This window comes from Ochotona curzoniae, unplaced genomic scaffold (genome assembly GCF_017591425.1).
Source record: "Ochotona curzoniae isolate NIBS_2020 unplaced genomic scaffold, NIBS_Ocur_1.0 scaffold_4701, whole genome shotgun sequence".
NCBI lineage: Eukaryota > Metazoa > Chordata > Mammalia > Lagomorpha > Ochotonidae > Ochotona > Ochotona curzoniae.
This window is the reverse complement of record NW_024467122.1, coordinates 38,660,151-38,685,399: the sequence shown is the minus strand read 5'-3', so window position 1 is coordinate 38,685,399 and position 25,249 is coordinate 38,660,151. Positions and strand designations below refer to the sequence as shown.

The 25,249-nt window shown below is 41.5% G+C and overlaps 1 protein-coding gene across 6 annotated transcripts in view; it reads right to left on the bottom strand.

The window, feature by feature from the left end:
- STXBP6 (syntaxin binding protein 6) overlaps nucleotides 1–25,249 on the bottom strand; it is a 235,146-nt gene that overhangs the window by 5,276 nt on the left and 204,621 nt on the right. For 3 of the 6 annotated variants that reach the window (XM_040968847.1, XM_040968845.1, XM_040968842.1), the window contains one exon: nucleotides 3,875–4,032. In XM_040968847.1, coding sequence (XP_040824781.1) covers nucleotides 3,875–4,032 — 158 coding nt within the window. Of the gene's footprint in view, nucleotides 1–2,739; nucleotides 4,033–25,249 lie in introns of those variants that run through there. The other 3 variants (XM_040968846.1, XM_040968843.1, XM_040968841.1) reach the window with 1 other exon arrangement.

Genomic DNA, 25,249 nt, shown 5'->3' with positions numbered 1-25,249 from the left:
AGCTGCTTGAGAATTCAGTTTCTCTAAGAGTTGAAAATTCCCTTTTGACATGTGTTGTTTTACAGTCTCACGGAAAGCTTTCCACCCAAAGCTCTGTAACCTTGTAACCTTGTCCACCAGATCATTGCTGATTTCAAGGAGCCCCTTGAAGAGGTCTGAGCTCTGGAGGTCCCTTCTGGCCTACACACTCAAAGGGAGAGAGCAGCATAGCGACCGAGAGAAATGCCACCCATCCTGACTACCCCCACAAAGATAGGCTTGTGCAAGATAGGGCCAATCGGTGTTCTTTGCCGCAAGAAATGTCATCTGAGGATGCCTGTGTGTGGGTAATACTCTTGCCTGCTGACTCACTGCCTGTGGCACAGCCCAGCTAATGTGCTGTAAACACTGCGATACTGTGCCTTCTGAGGCAGGGGAAAGTGAGCAGGCCAGCGTCTGGGACTGAGTTGCACTTTCCCAAGGGCTGGGCCTGTGCCAAGCCCGTAGCTCAGGAAGGAAGTGCACTTCCTCGAGCCAGGCTAACTAGAGCTGGGGGATAGGGATCATTTGCCATCTGCTCTGTAGGGGAGAAGCTCCCACTTCTCAGACAACAGGGTTGGGTTAAGGTGATCCTGTCACTCTTGTCCTTGGGCTGTTGCAGGAGCTCTGGAAAAGTCAGAAGTCCCTGATCCTTTTCTGTTGTCACCTAGAAGCTGTACTGTGGTTTCCAGTTGACTCTACTAAACCTGGAATTACCATTCTCTGCTTAGAGCTCTCCCATGTGCATTGTGCTTTTGCTTGTAAACACTGTCCACTCTTTATGAGTCAACAGAACCATGCTTGTCCGGTGGTGGATGCTGGGGCGCATCTCAGCTCCCACCTCACCAGCACGTCCAGTTGGGGCTTGGTTGGTGAGATGACCTCTTCATGGTTAGCCAACACCAGTGAGTATGCATCGGCAGACCTAGGTGCCCGGAAAACAGCATCACCATATCTCAAGAGGTCAATCTGCTCAGGAGGCATATTGCCAATGCTGGTGATTCATAAGCAGTTTTAGAAAACTGTTTGGGACTTTATTTCACACACTTCTATCAGTCCCTTCCACTCCCCTAGAATATCCACGAAGTGTATGTGTATGGTGGGCTCAAATACAAATTACTCTAGCCTAACCCCTCTCTACTGCCTGGCATGAGTTTCCTATCAGTCAAGGCCAGTGGTCCCTTGTGTCTGGTGACCTCATCAATTTCTCTTTTGATGGGTCCTGTTTCAGGGCTGTCTTGTGTTGAGATGATATCAACATTTAGCAGGTGACTCCACAAATCTTCACCTCTCTCCTTTCCCATCCCTGAGTAGAGGATCCTTAGTCACCAAGACCAATTCTCTAACTCTTCCCGCTCCCACTAAGTGACTCAATAAGGCAGGCTCAGCAGCAACTACTTTTATGGAACTAAGGATAAATAACAGCAATTTACATTTAGGTATGCTACATGCTGTGCTAATAGTCATGAACTCATTTAATTCTTCCCATACCTCTGGACATAGATTATTAACTGGCTCTATTTTTCCAGAAGAGGAAACTGAGGCTTGGAGAAATTCAATATGGCCAACATCATGGTGTTGCCGATTCATGGGTCTGGATTCAAACCTGAGATATTAACTATTATGCTATCTTGCCTTCCCAAACACCCAGCACACATGTCAGGGAAACGGGGTAACAAGGGCCAAGAATCCGGGCCATCTGGTTAGGTGATGCGCTCCAGTGTTTGTCCAAACTCTTCGGAAAGGGAGGCCCACATGGATGACATCCAGCTATTGTCTACCCTACCTTTGAAAAAGTGATTTCACAGCCTTGCTTGGGAACTGAATTCATGGTTTAATCATTAACCTAAACTGTTTTAAACAAATTTTGTCAGTGTACTATTGATTGCTTGCTTCCGTGTGGGGAGACAAGCAAGATAATAGTCTGCATGTTCTCTCTCGCTAACCTAGCCGGCAGTCACACAATGCCACTCCTTTCAGCCTTCTCTTGCTTTAAATGTTTCCCCAGATGTCCACTGTACACTGTGCATCGAAGGCACCTGAGTTGCCATTGTTACAAGCCAAACTGGAATTCTGGCATTTCCATCTCACTGTTATCTCTGAATCACAAAGGCTGGAGAAAGGAGGAAGAGGTGAGGGTGCCTTGAATCTCAGTTCATTTTCCATACAGTAGCTGCAGCCTTCGAGACTCGCTGCCAGAAGGGCTGCATGTGTGCGTGTGTGTGTGTGTGTGTGTGTGTGTGTGTGTGTGTGTGTGTGCGCGCGCGTGTGCGCACACGCGTGCTTTCCACAGATCTGGCTAGCTCTTTTCCAAGGAATTCCAAATGGGCTCCACAGATGTCAGAGTAGCCAGAGCCTTTTGCGACAGAGAATAATGACAGAACTAGCCAAGTTTGTATAGTATTGGTGCTGTGGCATGTGGGTTAAGCTATGCTGCCCGTGATGCTAGCATCCAATCCCAATGTGGGCAGTCATTCATGTCCCGGCTGTTCCACTTCCAATCCATCTCCCTGCTCATCTCAGAAAAATGATTCAAGTGTTTGGGTTCCTGCTGCCCATGTGGGACACCCAGATGAAGCTCTAAGTTCCTGGCTCCTGGCTTTGGCCTGGCCAATCACTGGCCATTGTGGGCACCTGGGTGTGACCTAGCAGATGGAAGATCTCTGTCTCTCTCCCTCTATAACCCCACCTTTCAAAATAAATAAATCTTAAAACCAAAAAAGCAAAAAATAAAATTCTTTGCAAAGAGGTGGCGGTGGGGGGTGGGTTTGGGACAGGAAGCATGTGTTTGGAGCCAAAGCCCTCCAGTTGGACCTGAACATGAACCCTTTGCAAGGCCATTTCAGCTCTGCTGGGGAGGCTTTTGACACTACTTTTTAGGTTGTCCCTTCTTGATTCCTCAACAGAAGCAGAGTTTTGTGTTGAAGTAAATGCATTTTTTCCCCTAAGGGTCACCTGGAAATCCTATCTGAAGAGCTCATCATGAGTTGGACATGTCAACACACAAGTCATCAGCAGAAGCTGTTTCTGGAAACTTATCAAGTTTGAGTCATTGGCCAGATAAGAATGGTCCTTTAATCTGCAGGACAAGGACAACTGTGATTCCTCCTTATCACCTGACACACAGCCTCTCTTTCCTCTGGCTTGTGGCAGCCTCAGATAGTGCTTGTTAATATACATTTTCCTTCCTATACTACTCTTTCCAAGTGTGGGAAGGCCCATGGTGCCTGCAGTCCAGTGGAGGAACATGCTTCTCCCAATTCAGGGGCAGAGAATGGGCAAGCCTGCTGGCTGTTCTACAAATGGATTGGCCAAGCCTAGGGTTCCCAAGTTGAGGCCCTGAAACAATTTCTCTCGGAAATGGGCCTGAACTGTGGTCTGTACCGGCAGGCATGCTTGCTTTGCATCTGGTGAGGAATTAATGCCACAGGATGGGAAAGAAGCCAGATGGAAATATGAGCATAAACAGTTGGGAGTCCTCCCAGGATTCTTTCAAGCACTGGTCCAGGGAGGAAGACAGTTCTGGGGCCTGATCTCTTCTTGACTACCACATCCTGAGCCCTGAGTTTCTTGGCAGGAACTAAGATGGTCTGCATTTCTGATAGTTCCAAGGTGAGCAGGGAAGAGATGGGGATGAATATGGGAGAAATACACAACCCAAGAAACCAGATAAGAAAGGAAAAGGAACTTCCTAAGACTCTGGTACTTAATAAGGAGCAGATGGAGACTGCTTGAAGGTCAGGGAAAAAACTTGAAACTGTTATCTCCCACCACCAGCAACATACTACATGGGGTTTTCCTGGCACCACAGCACCCCAGATGTGGAGCTGGGAGCCCTGCCCCTTTGTTGCCTCACCTTGTGTGCTGTCTCCGCAAACTGCTGGGCACTGTTCTTCAAGTCTTCCGTCTTCTCCTCCGCTCGGCCTAGCCGCTCTCCACGCTCATTCAATGCCTGGCTGGCCTTCTGCACTGCACTAGTCACACTATCAGCAGCTGAATGCAGGATGCTGTTTCCTGGGAGGACAGCACAGAGTGTCAGAAGCCATAGGGATGAGTCTCTGCCAGGGGAGAACATCTTCTGAGGATGGGACAGGTTACTCTCAAAAAATGGCACTTGGGTCTAAGAAACAAAGTAACTGACTCACCTGTGGAATCAACACTTACTCACCATAAGTTCTGGGCAAATTCTAGATGCTTCTCCCTACTAGCATGCCAGTCATTTCTACTTGGAAATCATTCTATGTGGGCCAGCATTCAAGAGACAGGGTGCATCCTGATTTAGGAGTTGGCTTGCAAGGCAAAAGGGAATCCTGACAAGTCCAATGAAACATATGTGGGCCTTAATGTTGATTTCCTCTGGACTTGTGGTTTAGGTGAATGGCCATATGTAAACTGTACTCACAGGATGCAACTAGACTACTTTCAACTCTTCCATTCCATTCTACCCCTTCCCTCACCCACCCTTCCTCCTCCCCCCTTTTTTAAGCAAGAAAGCAATACTTGCAAGTGTCTGGTTCCATGTAAGAAGCTGTGAGGCAGTCTCAAAGTTCACAGAATGCACGTGGATTCCCATCCTTGAATTACTACCACAGCACTTATGGCTGGGCCTCCTGATCTCAAGTGTGTGAATCATGGAACTTTAGCACTGCATTAGCATTGTACTTAAACAGCAGGTAGAGGACAGTTTTAGTAATCAGTGCTCAAAGAAACCCAGCATTCCTGAATTCATAAGTCATGATCTGAGAAAACTGAAACCATCACCTCTCCAAGGGTCATGCATTCCTGATAGCCTCTTTGCTGGGGCTGGGCAACAACAGTCCAGTTGCATATGCATAACCCAAGGAGAACCAGTGAATTGCAAGATGCCAAAGAAAATTTATAGTTGTGTTTTGTTAACACTGAGTGGAAGATATTTAATGGTATTTTATTTAATAGCTTTATGTCTTTGAATAGGTTTATTGTGTCATTTGGATTTGTACCTGAGATGGATGTATCCAGCCACAGTCAGCTTTTAATAGAAATGTAATTTCCAATGGTCTCAGCCGCAAAAGGTTTGTAATTTCTCCTCTGTGAGAACAGTCTGTGGTTTGTGGAAAAGAAATTTCAGGCAAAGTAAAAGCCTGGCACATAATAAGCACTTAGTAAATTGTTTTTTGTATTTCATTCTTAGGGGTGGATTTCAAGGTCTTCAAGTATGCACTAAGAGAAGGAGAATGGGAGTAACTTAGTGTTGGGAGGGTTAACTGCTACACAATCAAAATAAATCAGCACCAATGACTGAATCAGAGGAAATGGCACTGTGGAGATCAAGTGTTGGAATGGAAGGTCCAGATGCTCAGAAACAAGGTTAGGATAAGAAGCACATGCTGTTTGTTCAAAAAAGTTCTACTGAGAAGACAGTGACTACTAGAGTTTAAGAGGCTTAAATAAGATCCTATAGAGTGGAAAGTGACAGGGCTAGTTACTGGGACCTAGTTTTCTCGTGACTTTTGCTTACTTGGCATCACCTTCTCTGCAGATATGGTGTGGGATCGGAGAAGCAATCACTATGACAGATCTGTGGGCTGACTCACATACACATCAGTTTTGACAAGCTATCTTTTCAAGGTCATGACTGTTTCTGTCCTTACAGCATTCCTTCAGATAAATTAAGAGTTACTGCTCCTGCCCCATTGCAGGTCAAGTACCTTCAAGAAGGAATAGGTGGATGGGATGGGATGGGATGGGATGGGATGGGATGGGATGGGATGGGATGGGATGGGGATTGGAAGATGGAGAAGGGACAGGAAGGGCACAAGGACATCTCCCCTTTATCTCGCCTTCCTTCCACACACCCCCAGTTTCAACCTCACAAGACTGAGAAAAGACAAGTCAGGGAATCTGCAACTTCATGGGTAACAACAGCTACATTAAATCATAAGGAATTCAGAATCAGCTACCATAAAATTAAGAGGCTATATAAACCAACACCTGTCTTTTCCCATTAGCATTAACTTGAATCATCTAAAAGTCCTACACTTCTGTGTTTTTGGAATAAACCACACTCATAAGTCATACTGCTTTCTTGTCATGACTTCCTTGGTATTAATCTTGCACATGAATCAGGAACCACCACGTCCAATTTTATGTGATAGTGTTGAACCAGTAACTGCTATGACTTAAAGAGGTCCAAATACTGTATTCACTATTCAAAGATGACACTTCTGCTATCAACAGGAATCTCACCTTCAGTTATGTTCAAGCATGAGAATGAACCTAAACAATCTCACTCTTTCGGTTGCAATGACCTATTCCCATTTCAATTCTACCCACATTTCAGGCCCAGTAAAATTCCATTACCTTCCCCAAGTTTCAGGTCAGTTTCATTCTCCCCTTCTTTTTTTTTTCACTTTCATAAGTACTGTCCGTATCTTTTGTGATCCACTATCAAGTATAATCATGGGCAATTGTTCTCTGACCTTTTTCTTTTTTTAACCTGTTGAGGCAATTTCTTCTCAGCTGGATTACAAATTCCGTGAATGCACCATTTTACTCTGTTGACTTTCCCCTAAATATTTAGTTTTTGTTTTGTTTTGTTTTGACACAGATTTTTGTCCTCCTGTACTTTTTTTTAAAGGTTTATTTCTTTTTATTGGAAAGGTGGATATACAGAGAGGGGGGTGAGACAGAGAGGAAGATCTTACATCCGATGCTTCACTCCCCAAGCAGCCGCAATGGCCAGTGCTGTACCAAATCCGAAGCCAGGAACCAGGAGCCGCTTCCAGGTCTCCCATGTAGGTGCAGGGTCCCAAGGCTTTGGGCCATCCTTGACTGCTTTCCCAGGCCACAGGCAGGGAGCTGGATGAGAAGTGGAGCTGCTGGGACTAGAACCGGCGTCCATATGGGATCCCACCGTGTGCAAGGCGAGGACTTTAACTAGTACACTATTTTGCTGGGCCCCTCCTGTACCTCTTTGTGGGAACCTTTTGTTCCTGTTAAAATTTTAGGGTTCTGCTCTTTGTCCTCTTCACTTCTGTACTCCATGAACTCTCTTTGGGGACAATCTTATCCAGAAGGTGGGTTCAATGACAAAATCATTTTTTGTAAGATTCTGCTTCAGGGGCTAAAACCTTATTTTGCATTTGTTGGAATCCCTTGTAGGTGCTGGTTCACGCCCCAGCTGCTTCACTTCTCATCCAGCTCCCTGCTTGTGGCCTGGGAAAGCAGTTGAGAATGACCCAAAGCCTTGGGACCCTATAACCCATTTGGGAGATCCAGAAGCAGCTCTTCTTGGCTCCTGACTTTGGATTGGCTCAGCTCCAACTGTTTTGGCCACATGGGGAGTAAACCAGTGGATGGAAGATCTTTTTCTCTGTCTCTCTTTCTCTCTGTAAATCTGACTTTGCAATAAAAATTAATAAATCTCTTTTTAAAAAAGCATATGTTTAAATCTGTGTTACCTTTGCCTTCACATGTGATTTCTCTTTGGGGTTCCATTCTCAGTGAATAATTTCAAAATTTGCCTAAATACTTAATCTAGGCAGAATTTTGGGAATCTAGTCTCGATTTCTCTCACTTTTGCCCCATACAAGTAAAGATTACTGCCCATCTTTGTTCAGTCCTCTGTAATCTCCCCTAGCCACTGTTTTGATTGTCTTGCTCATATATATAATTTTTATCAATTCCAATAATTATTAGAAGCGGATGTACTAGTTCAAAGGGATTATTCCTCTTCTTTCTAATGTGGGTGATACCATCCATCTCACATGGCTGTGGTGGATATGAAGATACCTCAAGCATCTGCATATGTACAACGGAAGTCCGTTCATGTATTTCCCTTAATACCACACTTACTCTGTAGGGAACTTTGGAAAAATGACATGATCCCACCCAGTTCCATTGTAAGTTTCTCTCTCCTTTCTCTTACTGTGACATTAGGTATTTTGGGGCTCACAGAAAACACTCTATGGAGACGTCTATGTATCCTACTGTGTATCCTACTGAGCATGCTGCTCAGGGAGTTGAACATGTATTCATTAAGTCAAGACATGCTTTGTAAATGGGATGCCTAACTCACAAGTTGGGGCCCATGATATTGTGCTGAGTTAAATCTGGAAATAAAGCATTCTCCTGAGGCAGACAGAACAGTAATTCTCTGTAAATAGACAGGAAGCGTATTAATACCCAAATTTATTCAAGCAACCTAAGAAGAAGCTGCCAACCATAGCCAATAAAGTCAACTACCCTTTGAGTTACAGTCTCTGGAGACACAGCAGAGACCAGTCTTGCTTTGCTGATGTTGCATTCACATCAAATCTGTTCAATGTGTGTTTTTAAAATTACATATGCCAGAATTTTTTATTTTATGTGCTACAGAAGACTTTGTAGAGAGCAACCTGAGATACAGCTATGATACTATATTCAGTCACTGTTAGAAAATATAATTAAAAAGAAATTAAATTAAAAAAAATAAGAGAGAGAGAGAATAAAGTATACTGAAAAGTGACGATGGAAGAGAAAGAAGAGATTTTTGGAGGCACATCAGAAACACCAAAAACTCAACGGCATAATTTCATTTGCTCATGTTAGACTTTAAATTGCATCTTGGCAATTAAGGTTCTTCGTCATTCAAAGAGGCAATTAAGCACAATTCTGGGTGGAAAAATTCCTAAATCACATACATATAGATATTTGGATGTAAAATATTAACACTCTCAAGAAGTCAGGCAATAGGAAATCATTTAAAATACATAATTAATAAATGTCTACTTGGTTCTGAGTAAATATGCTCATCTACGAACACTCTCTTAAATTTCTTAATAGTTTTTCTTTGGCTACCTCTAACCCATAACCAATTTAACCACTTAGGAACTACTACATGATAAAGCTGCACTTACTTAAATTAACTTAGAGAAAATCAATGTAATTATAGAGAGAATACATATCTTTATATATGCAATGGGTTTGGGTTCTTTTTTTAAGATTAATTTATTTTTATTGGAAAGGTGGATATGCAAAGGAGAGACAGGAAGATCTTTCATCCGATGCTTCACTCCCCAAGCGGCCGCAAGGGCTGGGGCTGAGTCAATCTGGAGCCAGGAGTCAGGAGCTCTTCCTCTGGGTCTCCCACATGGGTGCAGGGTCCCAAGGCTTTGGGCCATTCTCGATTGCTTTCCCAGGCCACAAGCAGGGAGCTGGATGGGAATTGGGGCCGCCGGGATTAGAACTGGCGCCCATATGGAATCCCAGCGCATGCAAGGTGAGGACTTTAACCACTACACTATTGCGCCAGGCCTGGATTTGGGTTCTAACAACAAAAATGGGCAGGGAGAACTATTATAATACATTAGTTAATAGGCCAGGGATACTAATAACTCCCATATCACATGGCCAATTGATTCACTATCACTTGTTTCTCTGAATTAGAGGAACCTTCTTCTACAGTATTAATTTTCTTAGCAAGACTATCTTCATGGGTGGGACATAAGATAAATTTAAGTCTGGCTCAATTCCGGTAATGCTTGGTAGTTTTACTGGAGACTAGCCTGTGGGATTCACCCAAGCTGCTGTTCTTTCCTTTTTTTACTTGCAGTCTGCAACCATTTCACCACCAGTACCTCTATCATTTAAATGACACATTTAGAAAACAAAGCTGCATGGAGAACTGGCTGCACAACAGCTTGGCCTTCCTTAGTCTGAAAGTCACTCAGTATCAGTACTGCACTGTGGAGAGGTCCACATTGGTGACCTGGTAATTGGCATGCTTAGTACTGTCATTTGTACCACACATTTTAAAACTGAACAGTCATGTAGATAATCATGATGATTTAGCTTTTACTTCTGAAAACAGAGTGAATAAATGTAAAGACCACCCTAGTGAAACAAGCTGGCTTTTAATTTACAGTCTCCACTAATTATCTAAGATTAAGACAAGATGAAGAGTAATGCCAAGCCCTTTCTACCTTACACTGACAAATCAATATTAAGCAACATTACTGAATTTCAATGTTGGACAACTTTTAGCACTCTCTTAAGATGCAGATTCTTTAAAAAGGTTAAATTCCATCCATGTTTTGCAATAAGGGCTTATTAAATGAATTCTTTAAAAAATTCTGGTTACATCAAGCCTTTCTAAAAAGGAGGAGTTTTTCACACATGGTGGGCACGGATGCAGTATACCCACCTGCCAGTAGCTAGAACAGTTATCATTCACTGAATGGCTACCAGGCAGCAGGTGTTAGGGTGAGGTGTTATGTTCTTCAAGGAGGAATATTCCAATCCTTATTCTTTTTTAGAGATGAATGAACTCTGCTCAGGAAAGTGAAACAGCTTACCCAAAATCCCCTTAGTATTGACTACATAATTCTTAATGGTCATGTCAGGATTTCTCAAAGTGGTTCCATGCGTTTCAAACATGCCATAAGGAAGACTGTGTTATATGACAAAATGAATGTAAAATCTGATCTTCTCTTGTTCCTGAGTCACAGAACTTTGGAAAATCTTGAGTAAACAAACTGTAAGTGAGAAAAAGATAGGCATGGGAGCAACTGATGTATGCTATTCAGAGCTACCCAAATATATTTACTCAAAGGACCCTTTAGCAAAGTATCTATTAGTAGAAAAGAATTCTACAGAATTCACATTGGGAAATGCTATAGTAAACTACCCTGACTCATAAGTTAGAGGAAGAAAATAAATAAATTTAGGCTGTCCTCATCATTTAGCAATAGACAGACAAGTCATGTAATTACATTAAAAAGCCTTGCTTTATGGAGGCAGTAGAACAGATATAGTATGCTGAATGGCAGTTCTGAAATTATCTTTTGTCTCCAGTTGGTGGCTAATTTCAGGGATCATGAAACTTGTTTGTTGCCTGCAGCATATGACAAAGATAAATGGACTCAGCACTCTGGAATACATTGTAAGCCCATAAAGTCAAAAGCCTACTTGAAGGAGACCTCGCAGTTACCTACTGCTGAATTTACCAAAGAAGAATGAATCAGTCTATCAGGTAAATGCCTTCTCTTGACTATGTTAAGGTGATTTACGGAATCTTCAGCTTCTTTGCAAGGAACAGGCATGCTCAGATGCTAAGTTAAGACTCTAGAAAAAGCCTAATGCCCCCTCCCTGGGTAGACAACTAGGAGTTCATGTTCTTAAGTCACTCTTCCAGTATTATCAATGAGAAGGGGCAAGATTTAGGATTTAAAGACAAAATGCAGACAAAGTCACCAGTGTCTTTGGTGTTCATTTAGCCCTACCCTTGCAAAAATCAAATTATTATTTTGATTGTACACAGGACTACAGAGTAACATTTAGATACATCTATTCAGAGTATGATGAGTCACTTTTGTTTTGCTTGGAGAACATGAGGCTTTCAGAAAGGCAGCTGGAATGCACATTCAAAGAGGGAACCCCTGTCTCTGAGGAGGAAAGTCGACAGAGGCTCTCAATTTGGTGACAAGGATTTTGTTTGTACCTCTGGCTTTCATGACGAACCAGTTATCAATCTGCCCGTCTGTGGCTTTCATTAGCATTGGCAGCCAGTAACTCTAATGAATGAAATTTCAAGTTTTGATACAATTTAAAACATTTTACATATGCTAGTGGCTAAACTAGTGAGTTCAACTCAACCTCCGCAGCCTGGTGTTTACAACCCTGAACGAATAACTTACTCCTTTGCGCTTCAGCCTCCTTTAGTCATGGGCCTTGGTCTACCTTCTGCCTCATCAGGTTGCTGGAGAGGTGAATGAGGTAATGTATGAATGGGGCACATATGATAGCATCTGGCATGTACTAGACACTGAACTTTAGCCATTACTAAGACTTGGTGCCAGAGTTGTGGTACAGTGAGTGGATTAGGCAGCTGTCTACAATGTTGGTATTCCCCATGAATACCAATTTAAGTCTTGATTGCTCCTTTTTTTTGTCCCAGTCCCCTGCTAATGTACCTGGGGAAGTATGTGGGGGACTCTCCAAGTGGAGCTTTAGGCTCCGGGCTGTTTGCCTGGCTTAACCCTGGTAACTGTGGTCATTTGGGGGAGTGAACCAATGGAGGGAAGATTTCTCTTTCTGTCTCCCCCGTCATCCCTTGTAAGTAAGGGGTTTCAAATAAGGATTTCCTCCGTTCATTTGTTCCTTCCTTCTTCCCTCCCTTTTTTTTTTTAACAGACTTCTTAACTGGCATTGCAGTCTTTCTGTGAACCTTCCACTTCAGATCATTTGCTTTCCTTACTAATTGTCATGAACATTGTTTACTTTGGTTGACATACAATATTGATACATACTTAAGTATAATGAGGTGTTTTGATTCCTGAATACATTCGGTAATTATGAACATTGACAATGATCAACACAGGGAAATGAGCATATTTATTACTTGAAATTTTCACCATTTTTTCTTGTTGGGTACACTTAAAACCACCCCTTCCAACTCTACTGAGGTGTTCGTTGTTACTCAAATTCAACCCTGCTGTGGCAAAGAGCCCCAGAACCAATTTCTCTAATGCAATTGTAACACTGTACCCAGTGACCTACTTCTTCCCCTTCCTCAACTCTTCTTGGTCTCTGATAACTACTAATCTGTTTTTAACTTCCGCAAGATCAATTTTTTTAAAAGATCTTATTTTTTATTTGAAAGGCAGATTCATAGAGAAAGAGAACAAGAGAGAGGGATCTTCTACTTGCTGGTTCACTCCCAAATGGCTGCAATCGCCAGAACTGGGCTGGTCTGAAGCTGAGAGCCAGGGGCTTTTTCTGGGTCTCCCATGTGGGTACAGAGTCCCAAAAACTTGAGCAGTCAAGAGCAGAGAATTGGATCAGAACTAGAGCAGTTCTCATATGCCCCTATGGGATGCTGGCCCCACAGGCGGGGGTTTAGCTTACTAAGCTACAGCACAGCCCTAAAAGATAAACTTTTAAAGATTGAATTTATAAGTGAGATCATGTAGCACCACAAACATGCTTTGAGAGGAGTCAGCTTCTATTGTTACTTTTCATACTTCTCAGCCATTTTGAATTTTCAGGAGAGTGTCACCAATCCATTCTACTAACACTGTCCTCTCAAACTTTACAATGACCCATCAAGTCCAGCACTTTAAAAAGTTTCTTCTAGGAAAAGGGAGATTGGAATAATGTGGGCAGGAAGGAGGGTAAGGTGGAAAGTATCACTAGGCTTCAAAATCTGTATCATGAAATGCATGAAATTTGTTTTCTTTATATAAATAGATAAATAAATACAATAATCTTGAAAGAAGTTTCATCCACTTTGGTCTACTGGATTGCAAGTCAACTATTGCTGAAAATTCCTTGACTTCTAGAATGTGCTACTCTGTGATTTACTTCTAGAATGTACTGTTCTGTGATTTTCTCCCCACCCCCAAAGCATTTTGATGATCCCCTTCAATTCTTTCCTAGTTAGGGAGACAGGAGTACAAATGAGTTCAGGAAAATCTGCTTTTGAGTCTGGGTCTGCCAAATATTGTCTATGTGGCCTCAGTTAAATTACATAGCTCCCACGTACCCACTTTTACTCAGAGGAAGAATGACATTTCAAATAGGACCTATTTTTCATGACCTCTAACATGAGAATTCAAAGAAATTCATACTTATCACAGTCCAAATAATGCGTAGCGTGAGTGTGTGTCATTGGTGACAATGGATTCACTTGGTACCTCTGTAACAGAACTAACGCATGCCAGATATTTTATACTTACAAATCATGCATTAATATAAACTCAGGGTTGCCTTCCCTACCCTCCCTTTGATTTGCTTCTTCTGAATTCACAGTGTAAATTAGTGGCATTTCTGCCCATCCTGACTCCATACTCATTTAACTCTAACCTCTGTCATGGCCCACAACAAGAGTCCAGTGGTTTCCTCTTGTTCCTAAATCCTCTCAACTCAACTCTCTACTGTATTTCTAGTCTCACTGGCACTTTAAGTTTAGGTCCTACTGGTCAACCATAGTGACTTCAATAGTCTTTCTGTTACTAGTCTGTAGGTTCTCTTCTACTTCAACTTCTTTTCATACTGTAAACCTGACTGGGTCCTGATGGCTTTCTCCCAACAGGACACAATCAACAAGAGGAGGCTTTTTTTTTTTTTTGAGTTACTTCCAGGCTACTCACTTGCCACCCTCCCCTAACCTCTACTTACCATATCACTTTCTTCAGAAGTTTTAGAAAATCTTTCTGTAAAAATTTTATTTGAAAGACTACCCCCACAAAAAGAAGCCAGGTTCAGCAAAATTATGCTTCAATGCTATAAAATGCTAAATATTACAATGAAAATAGACACAAGACAGGTGAACAGTAATCTATAGCCATTTTAAGATGTATAGAACCTGGCTGTATATAAACTAAAATAGAAATGTCAATGAAGTAGTCACAGGATGTGGTTAAGAACTTGCATTTAAAAAAAAAAGAACTTGCATTTTTTTTTAACATATTGGTTACTCAATACTATGTCGATTAATTCCATAACGTTATAAATTGTTGCTGATGTTATGTTGCGGCTTTTAACTGATCAGTATGATACTGTCAGTTCTACCTTCAGACCAGAGGAGGTCTCCCCAACAAGCTATTGAATTTATCTGGACAATAAGAGGCTGGACTTTATGCTTGGTATATGCTTGCAATGAAAGAATCTCAACTGAACTTGAACTGTGGTTATGCAACAACGTGGAGGAATCCACCATGGGGGGAGGGTTTGGGGAGGGGTGGTGGGAATCCCAGTACCTATAAAACTGTGTCACATAATACAATGCAATTAATAATAATAATAAAAAAAGAAAGTCAGTTACAGACAGAGAAGAAGACAGACTTAGATCTTCCTTCTGTGTGTTCACTCCCCAGTAGACACAATGGTCAGGGCTGGACCAAACTTAGGGATCAGGAGCTTCCCCCAGGCCTTCCACATAGGTACAGAGGCCTAAGGACTTGGACCATCTTTTGTTGATTTCCCAGGCAATTAGCATCTAAATGCTGATGTTGTAGGTGGCAGTCTAACTCATTATGCCATAACGCTGGTCCCAAGAAAAATCTTTAAATATTTATCAGTTCCTTATGATAGGTATGGTAGGACATATAATAAATAAATCCAGGAAAAAATCAATGAGAATAAAAATATTAAGGAATACCATGTCCAATGCTGTCCCTAAGGCTGTCCCAACATCACTGGTAGCACTTTGTAGGTTGTTTCTTTTCAGCATCAGTTCACAAATGCAGACATAGCACTCAGATTTCAGTGTCTAGCAATATTTTCTGCTACAAAAACACAACGTTCTTTGCAAAATAGTCAATTCCATGCCTTGGAGCAAGGAAAACTCAGATAGGTTTGATAGTCCCAATTACTGCAAGATGGCAAGGTTATCTTGAACGATGGTACAGACAGTGCTAGCATGAAAAATAAGCCAGTTTAAAACAGTGCTCGCTGACTTTCATTAGCAGTTAAAGTTATAAGAATCAAGATAATAACCATGGTAATTCTATATAACTTTATAGAAGGTTAATTTCTTAATGATACACAAGACAAAGTATCCATGTAATATGTACAAACTGAGTATAATTGAGGCCTTAATTTACTTTATTGATTTTAATTAATAAGTCATATTCAAATAGTTAGGTATTTCGTTTCCACTAAATATTTAGCTATATACAAAATTTGTCTTTATTTGTTCCAGGAGCAATGGATAAACACAGCAAATCATGACTACGCCAAAGGATTTCAGAAAGTGTGGAAACTGTTACAGGGAGGGCTGATATGCATTAATGGCCACATAAAACTACTAGGTAGAGACAGTGACACATTACAAAGGAGAGAATGTGTCCTCTTTTTTAGAAATTTGGTGATCTGGGGGCATAAATAGCTAGATAATTTAACAAATTATGGTAAGATTAATAAGATATCTGTATGCTTCCAATTATGCTAAATTACTGGATCAATGTGTGATTCTGACATAATGTAGGATGATATAAAGCTGTCCACACAAACACAGAGAGAAAAACAAGTGCCATTCTGGAAGAAAACTCACCAAGCTGAGAACATTGGATGCCTGTAGAAAGTGTGGGCCTAACTAGTGCTGTTAATAAGAAACATGAAGTTTCGTTATAAATAGGGAACCAGAGAGACACAAAGGGACTCAAGTTTAAATCACCTTGAGAGAAGAAACCAGGACCTGTGACTCCACTGGAAACTGTGTGTCAACCCAGTTCATCTAGACTCAGGAAAGAGGAGACAAAAAGCATTCTGATTAAATTTGGAAGACCCATGAAGAAATAAATAATGAGACATAATTGAAACCCAAGGGATTGCAAGCTCATGATAGGATTAAGATACTCCTTTCAGTATTATTATGGTTGCTTTGGCATGCATTTTGCCTACTTAGAGTACATAAAGTATTGAAAAGAATCGTTCTTACTGAATTGTGATTGTAGCTTAAACTGTTTAAGATTTATTAATAATGTTTAACAGTTGAATATTTGATCTTCCAAGGTGTGCCTGGTAGAAATACTTAATAAATGAAGCATGAAAATGCAGTGTTTCCTCTCCAAGCATAGAAGTCTCATTAGTCTTAAGGAGTCAAATCAAATGTTTATACACATCACCTCTTTTCTTGGCTCTGAAATCTCATATGCTGCAGTTACTCAAACAGACCTTTCTTCCTCAGCCACTTGCTGTCTTGATCTCATCAGATGTCACATCACCTTTTCAATGATCTCTGCTGATTTGTTTATTCATCAGCATAGTTTTTGGGTCACCTATTATTTGCAATAAGTTAGTTAACATACTTGTAGGCTAATAGGATGCTTTCTAAATCCATGCATGGAACAATTTAGCGTCTAGAAAGAGGAGGCAGAATGCATAAAGGTTAAAAATGACATATACAGGGGCAGATGTTATAATTAAAAACTTCAATTATTAAAATAATAAAAGTTTACCAGGCAGTTAAACAATCAGCAGGCTAAAAAATTTGCCAAGCAGAATTTGCTGTGATAGCGTATTCAAATGGGGGAGGACTGGCTTCATATTATTTGAGATGACTTGCCTGAAGAAGTATTGTTTAAGCTGTGATGGGACAAGGCAGGCTGGGACAACTCTGCAAAGACTTGAAAGGGGTACAGGTATTATTTCATCTTATAATATTTCTATGGAAAGAAGACAATTGTGGCTGTAGGACAAGGGGACTGTGGTTTGAGAAGAGACTAGGGAGGTAATAAGCAGGAGCCAGGGGCTTTCAGACCATGGGGTAATGAGATAGCTTTCATACGCAGTGGAAGCTACTGATGGGGTTTAAAATAGGGACAACCTGAGTGAGGTCATTTCTGAAATTACTACTTTGGTTATAGTTCTGGATGGGGAGGGTGACAGAAAACAGAAAGATCAGTCAAAGAGCTACCAGCTTTACTAGATCACATCAGTGGATGTGAACTGTGAATATGAAGGACATGATCACAACTCACGTGTTCCTCTCTATCATAGGTTTCCTCCCCTTCTCGTCAGCCTCTCCTTCCCGTGAGCTACAATTCCTCTTTCAGGAATCCAGTTCGGAATTGTGATGCTGTGTGAGGTATTCTGCCTATGCTTCTATAGTAGGCTTTGCATGTCTTCAGTGGAGTGTTTACTAGAAAGCACAAACCATTGGTCTACTCATTTTTACAATTTATTAAACCAGAAACTTTTCACTCATAGAGGCAGACCCTTCAGTTTCCAGTATCTTGAGACATAATGCCTATAATTTAGTAAGTAATTAAAAGATACTTGTTTGGGCCCTGTGCAATAGTATAGCCTCTAAAGTCCTCTCCTTGAACGCGCTGGGATCTCATATGGGTGCTAAATCTAATCCTAGCAACCCCAGTTCCCATCCAGCTCCCTGCTTGTGGCCTGGGAAAGCAGTTGAGGATGTCCCAAAGCCATGGGAACCTGTACCCTGTGGGAGACCTGGAAGAAGCTCCTGGCTTTGGAATGGCTCAGCTCCAGCCACTGCGGCCACTTGGAGAGTGAACCATCAGACGGAATGGATGGTGGTGGGTGAGCTGGATGGTGGTGGGTGAGCTGGGGATAATGACAGAAAGTCAGATGACCAGTGGTTAGTGCAAATACTCTAGGGAAAGATTAGGAAGTCCAGAACTAAAAAGGCAAAAATGGGAATGAACAGAGTTTTAAGAGTCATGGAGGGAGTTACCTAAGTGACAAGGGCTCACTTAAGAGGTCTGGTTTAGAGACAGTGTACTACAAATTTTTCAACTGAGGAAAAGCAGAATTTTAGCATAAAATTGAGTTCAAGTTTTAAGATGTGAAATTAAGAATTTTCAAAACTGCTTCTTATGAGTTCTAATACACTTGAAGGGTTTTGTAGAATGCATGCTGGTTGTCTATCAAAAAATGCATTTCATTGTTGTTCTTCCCAATAGAGAAGTATGTGATTTCAAGCTTTCTTTGCAGGTAGATTGGTAAGAAGGCTGGTGGGTGCTAAGTAGACGCAATGAGGGTTAACTTTCAGGTACAATTAACGAGAAGCTACTGTTCTGCCTCCAGCAAGCTTTTCCTCTGTGAAATCTGCTGGGGAAAATATATGTTGAGATGGTAAAACAACAAAGAGAGAAGAAAATTGATCCACTTTGTTGCTTCAGAGAGGCACTGCACCTGAGACCTTGGAGTAGTAATACGTTAAGCGAGTGTTTGTCATTGCAGCATGACTTAATTTTGTTCTGCCCAATAATTATCACAATGTTCATGATTTGAATACACTGCCAGTGCCCAGAACTAGAAGACTCTCTGAGCGTATTTCATTTAGCAAACATGAATTGAGTTAATGAAACTATTTTTGTGTATGAGAGTTGGAGAAGCTGAATTGATAAATGCATCCTATAAGCAAACATGTAATGAATGAAAATTAGTCAAATTTGAAAATGTAACTTTGGAAGAAGACATAAGCACAGATTACCTAATTTTAACAAACTTAAATTTCGATTGTTAGCAAGTTATTTCCCATACTTCTACATATGAACAAAAGAATGAGGTGATTTTTAAAAATAAACTTAATTTTGTGCTTTAAAATATGAACATGTACTTTTAAAAAAAAGATTTATTTGTTGAATGGCAGAGTTTGAAAAATCTTGTATCTGTTCACTTCTCAAAATGTCGTAAGAGTTGAGCCTGGGCTGAGCCAGGCTGAAGCGAGGAGCCAGAAACTTCATCCCTGTGCCAAACACTTAGGCCATCTTCCCAGGCACATTAGTAGGGAGCTGGATCAGAAGTGAAGCAGCCAGGACATGAACCAGGGCACCTATGAGATGCTGGCATCACACAGAGTGGCTTAACCTACTGCATCACAATGCTACCTCATCCTCCAGCCCCACTGTGTAGACTTTGTAGTTTATTATACTATCATAAAAATTCCATCTCTCACTTTGGACTTGCAACCATATCTACTGATGGTCGCAGAATCCGTAGTGTCATTTCTCTCAGAGCAGTGTGAAGTAGTCACCTGTTTTGTATTCTTCCCTTTGATTCAAAATGTATTTGTGTGAAACAAATAGAACAAAACTGCAGTAAGGTAGAACAGGAACAACCACAAAACACTGTCCCACACAAGTGAGACTGTGCACTACAGCCATCACGTCAATTAACAGGGGGACCTGAAGGAGTAGCAAGGGTCATTACCACTTCACTCATTTGCTGCCCCTACAGAAAGCCAGGAGCAACTCTTCAAGCAAGTGATACCCCTTAGAGTGTACATGAGGTCGCACTCACATCTAAGTGCTTTCCTGATTTTTAATAAGATTACTGTCAACATGTTTTTAATACTAGCACTATGCAATTTAGTACAGAAATGACTTTAAAAATATCTATTTTGCACTCAAGATCTTGTCAAAATAGGAAAGATAAATTGCATTTGAAAATTCACAACTCAGAAGTGAGAATCAATATGTAGTCACAGTAGTGGCTGTCACTTGGAAGACTAAAGTTTCCTTATGTTATTTTTTATGAGAGGAAGGAAACAAGGTGGAAAAATGGATAAAAGTCAACAAAGGAAAAAGGAACATGAATGGGCAAAGACATCCCTTTTCTTAATTCTTTAAATGTTTAGGAAAAAATTTTGCTTCAAGTAATTCTTATGCGTCTAATTAAGCACTTTTGCTGCAAGATGGAGCTATAATTAATGCCTTACCTTATATGGCTTACTAACTTGCAGCTGCAGCTGAATGTGTTAGCATATCATCATATTGGCATTAGTTTGACAAAATGTAGTAATCATTTCTTTTTGTGGGCTAAAAGGCATCGAGGACATGAATATTTTAATTCACATGTTAACGAACACAGACATAGTTATTAGAGGTTACAGGATATATCCGACATTGCAATTTTTCCTATTCCTTTCTTAGATAATTGAATGCTTTGTTTATTTTGAATAAATGTAACTTGACACAAATAGTCTAAAACAAAGGGTAGAAACAGCAGGGAATATAGAAGAAAATAGGACAAACTCCTAGGCTTAGTAGAATATGTGAAAAAGCTGTTATTTAAACATGAAAAGTGGATTGAGAAATGGCTAAACTCGAAGGTCTACCAGACAGTTATTTCCAGCAAAATACCTAAACACATACTTGCATCAGAAACTGGTAATGGCCTCTATCTTTCTGTTTAAGGTCAAGAGTATAAGCATGTCTATCATTTGGAATCCGAAATCTCCTTACCAAAAGAACTATACTCTCAAGTTCCATAACTAGGTGTAAATTCCTACTTGTGAATACACTGGGTGCTTGAACATGTTTTCATTAACAGCTTGGGGAACAGTGAGCACCATGTTGCCTTGGGGCTTTGGAAGTGGGGGCCAGGAGGAACAGTATGGACAGGTTTTAATCTCAGGTCGTAGGAGTTTGCAGCTGAGTTCCGCAAAATTCCTAACTCCACAGTGGACTACTGTAATAGACCTGGAGTCATTTCACCAAGGGCTAGGGCAGGATCTCTGTAACATTAAAGAGAAAAATTCAACAAAATGAACAGGGCTGTTCACCCAAGAGTTCTGGGATACGGCTCCCACAGGACTAACTGCAGATGAGGCCCTTTATATCTCAACATTCTCCCCAACTATGGGGAAAGACTGCCAGAAAAACTGAGTCATCTCCAGGGAGTTTAAGTGTTGGAGATGCCTTGTTATGTTGTGGTTGCTAGAAATAGTGACTAAAGGAAGAACAACAGCTAATGATCTCCTAGGGTTTGTAACCCAAAAGAAGCTTTCCCTCATTTTAAAATTACCACCCAAGTCCTGGACTCAGTTTCCCAGCTGAGAGTTTCACTGACTTTAAAAGAGCAGCAGGAGAATCAAGATGGCAGAATAGGGTAAGGACATGTTTAAACAGATGGAGAGATATTAGCCAGTGTAAAACAAAGAGGGTGCATTCCAGGAAACAGGAGATGACAGAACAACAGCAGAGGGGTACCTGGAGACCGACAGACACAGGAAAGCATCAGTATGGTGTTGCAGTGACTGATACCCCAGCGGCATTCAGCAAGTGGCAATCCGAATTGCACTGGCAGCCAGAACTATACCAGCAACCAGGTGGGAAGGGACTTTCACCAGGGAAGCTCAGGAAGTGAACTCAGACAAAGTACTGCCTGTTCTGGTGGTCTGTTTGTTTTGACCAGGAGCAGAGAAATAGCAGCAGATCCCAGATGGGCAGTGTGGGAACAGGTTGGATTTCACAACCCAGTATGCCCCTAGAGCCAAATTGGGCGCCATTTTGTTTAAGGAGGCAAGGGCTATGGACAGTACTGCACATGAACTGAGCTGGGAGTGAATTTATTTCTGGCTCAGTGAGCTGCAACCAACATGGCATCCTACAGGTTCCACCTAAGATAGGTCCAGGTAGCCTTCAGATCTGATGGCCAACAGATGAAGAACTCTGGTAGTGGCATACCAGGTGCCATTTCATATGGCGTGGCAAAGAATTAAGTCTGCAGGGATAATAGTGAGCTGCACATGTGCTGAGCTAACAAGAACTCACTGAGCTCAGTGTACTGTACTGGTCCCACAGGAAAATAATACCGACTGTGGCATTGTACAGGTCAAAATAGGTCCATGTGACCCTGAGACCTAATGGTCAACAGGTTTCAGCAAGATCAGCACCACCGACAACCTAGCTATACAGGACACCTGGTGTCGCCCTAATCCTGGGACCTGCTCCAACTGGAAGTGGAAGAAAGGTTGTACAGACAACAGCGCAGCCTCTGCCTGGTATTACAGGAGGTGGAGAGTGGTGAGCCAGGAGCTGGGGCAATGGAGACCATGGTGGAAACCTAACATAAGAACCCAGACCTGGAACTTGCTGGAGGGAATGGCACAACTGACTGTAAATAAAGAGCCATGTACCAACTGCAATAAATAAAATCGAACTATAGACTGGTGGGTGACACAGCTTAGAAACTTGCCCCAAGGAGAAGACTCTGATAACCAGAAGTACAATGATCAAGAGCAAAAGAAGAGACAAAGGCACAATGAATATTACTGAAGACTCCCCTGCAAAGAAGCAATACCCTTTGCCAACCTAGAGCTAACTGAGGAAGACATCGAGAAAATGGGGGATACAGAATTCAAAACACTTGCTATAAAACTTAATGAGAAGCACATAAAGCACGCATTCAAAGAATTTAAGGAATATGTCACATTGGAAATGAATCAAATGAAAGCTGATATATCAAAAATGAAGAATACAGTGGAGCAAATTAAAAGTGCAGTGGAGAGTCTCCAAAATAGAGTGAATGAAGCATAAGGAAGAATCTCAGAATTGAAAGATATTTCCTGTCATCACAGGGAAGCAAACAAAAAGCTGGAAGCAGAACTGGATCAGGCCAAAAAGTGTTTAAGAACTAATTTAACAGTTATGGGAGTCCCAGAAGGTGTAGAAAGAGAAGCTGGGTTTATAAATGTATCTAATGAAATAATAAAGGAAAATTTCCCTAACCTGGAAAAGAATTGGGAAACAAGATCCAGGAGGGACACAGAACTCCCAACAGGCTCAAGGTCTGTAATTTGTGGAGCTCTGTTTCAGGGTCATAATAACTATCACAACAGGTTGTTATCAGCCATAATTTTGATTTGTGGAACACATAGTTTTGCCTTATCTTTAAATAGTGAACCACGGGCCCAGCACGATGGCTTAATGGCTAAATCCTCATCTTGCAAGTGCCAGGATCCCTCTTGGGATGTCCATAGTTCATGTCCTCATTGCTACACTTTCCTTCCATCTCCTTGCTGATGGCCTGGGGAGGCAGCAGAGGATGACCCAAAGCCTTGGGATACTGCACCCATGTGGGAGTCCTGGAAGAAGCTCCTGGCTTCTGCTTTGGATTGACTAGCTCCAGCCTTTGCAGCCATTTGGGAAGTGAACCAGCGGATGGAAGATTTTTCTCTCTGCCTCTTCTTTCCTAATTCTGATCTGCCTTTCTAATAAAAATAAATACTTAAAAAAATGAACCATGAGCAAAGAATTTGTTTTGCTATCTTCAGACTTTAAAATATCCCATATCTTCCAACCAGAATTTAGACGATCAACCAAACTCAATTCCTTAAAAAAAAAATTCCACTAATGTTTGTGTCTAGGTTTTAAGAATCACATTTTCTGAGATGACTTCTCCTACAAACCTAAGTATGAAAACTGAAAACATTAATAGGTAGCAGTACTCAAAGCAACTTCTCTACCTCAAAAATGGGAAAACTGAGTATGAGACAAATAATCTGGCCAAGATCAAAAGGCTAGCAGGTGAGGAGACACTGGCACAGCAGTGTAAGCTGCCTATTGGGACACCCACATCCCACATGGTGTGGAGTGCCTGCTCAAGTCTCTGTTCCTTTTTCTGGTCCAGCTTCCTGCTAACGCATCCTTGAGGACTTGGGAGTCTGTCTTCCATGAGAGAAACAGGGTGGAGTTCCAGGTCCCTGGCTTTGTCCTGGCTCAGCCTTGGCTGCTAGGCCATTTGGAAAGTGAACCAGTGGAGGGAAGATATTTTTCTGTATCGCTTTGGCTTTCAGATATATATAAATCAACACACAAACTTTTTTTTAAAGAACAGGTGAAACTAGTACAATCTGAACTCAAGCATTCTTGCTACTGAGTCTATGTTCTTTCTACTCTCTGGGGAAGAAAGATTAGGCCAGTTAACACTCGGTCCTAGAATTCTACCTGCCTTCGTTTAGTCGATCAGCAAATATGTACTGGCACCTTACCAAGTGACAATGATTTATGTGCATCATGTCTAATGCTTTTTATGTGAATTACATCATTTAACACTACCCACAGAGTTTTGCTTCACCCAAACAGGATCAACAGAATGGGTTAGAATTCAGTTTCTTCTCTCTCCCTTCTCTACCAAGTGAGTGATTCCAGTAAATGTGGCTCTGTGTAATTCCTTGCCTAGCTTATCTTTCCTTGCATGTCAGTCATCATGGCTCTTCTGGATCGCTGTCTCCCAGGTTCTTCCTGGCAGCTGTTTCGTTGTTCTAAGGTCCTCAATTCTGTCCAGTCGGCAGCTTATTCCATCAAATACTTCAGAAAGCTTTTTCATTCCCAGAATTTTTTTTCTACTACCCTCAACTTTTCATTTGTATTGTTTTATAATAGCTTACCATTTTATTTTTCTAATTCCTCTATGCTTTGAATATCTTAAATATACTAAATTTACATTATTTTCATTTCCTTTGGGGATAAATTCGACTCTTTTGCTCCTCCCCCCCTTCTTCCTTCCCTTCTTTTCAAGGATTTATTTATTTATTTATTGAAAGAGTTACACAGTGAGAGAGGGAGAGACAGTGAGAGAACTTCTCTGCTGTTTCACTCCCCAAATGGCTGTAATGGCCAAAGTTGGTCTGGTCTGAAGGCAGGAGCCAGGAGCTTCTTTCAAGTCTCCCATGTGGGTGCAGGGTCTGAAGATTTTGGGCTGTCCTCAACTGTGTTCCCAGGCCACAAGCAGGGAGCTGGAAGGGAAGTAGAGCAGCTGGGACTAGACCTGGTGATCATATGGGATTCCAGTGCTGCAGACCGAGGATTAATCTACCAGGCCACCAGGCTGGCCCCTAATTTTTCTTTTTATTATTTGTCTCCCAGAATTTTGTATCCTAGAATTTTCTAGTGTAAATTGTGGTAGGAAATTTTAATTTGCCTTGGCCCTTTCTCCCTTGATAGCAGTTTTAGTGTTTCCTATACTCATCCCTAATGCAAGCAGGACTCAAGGTAAACGTCTGAGGCTCCTG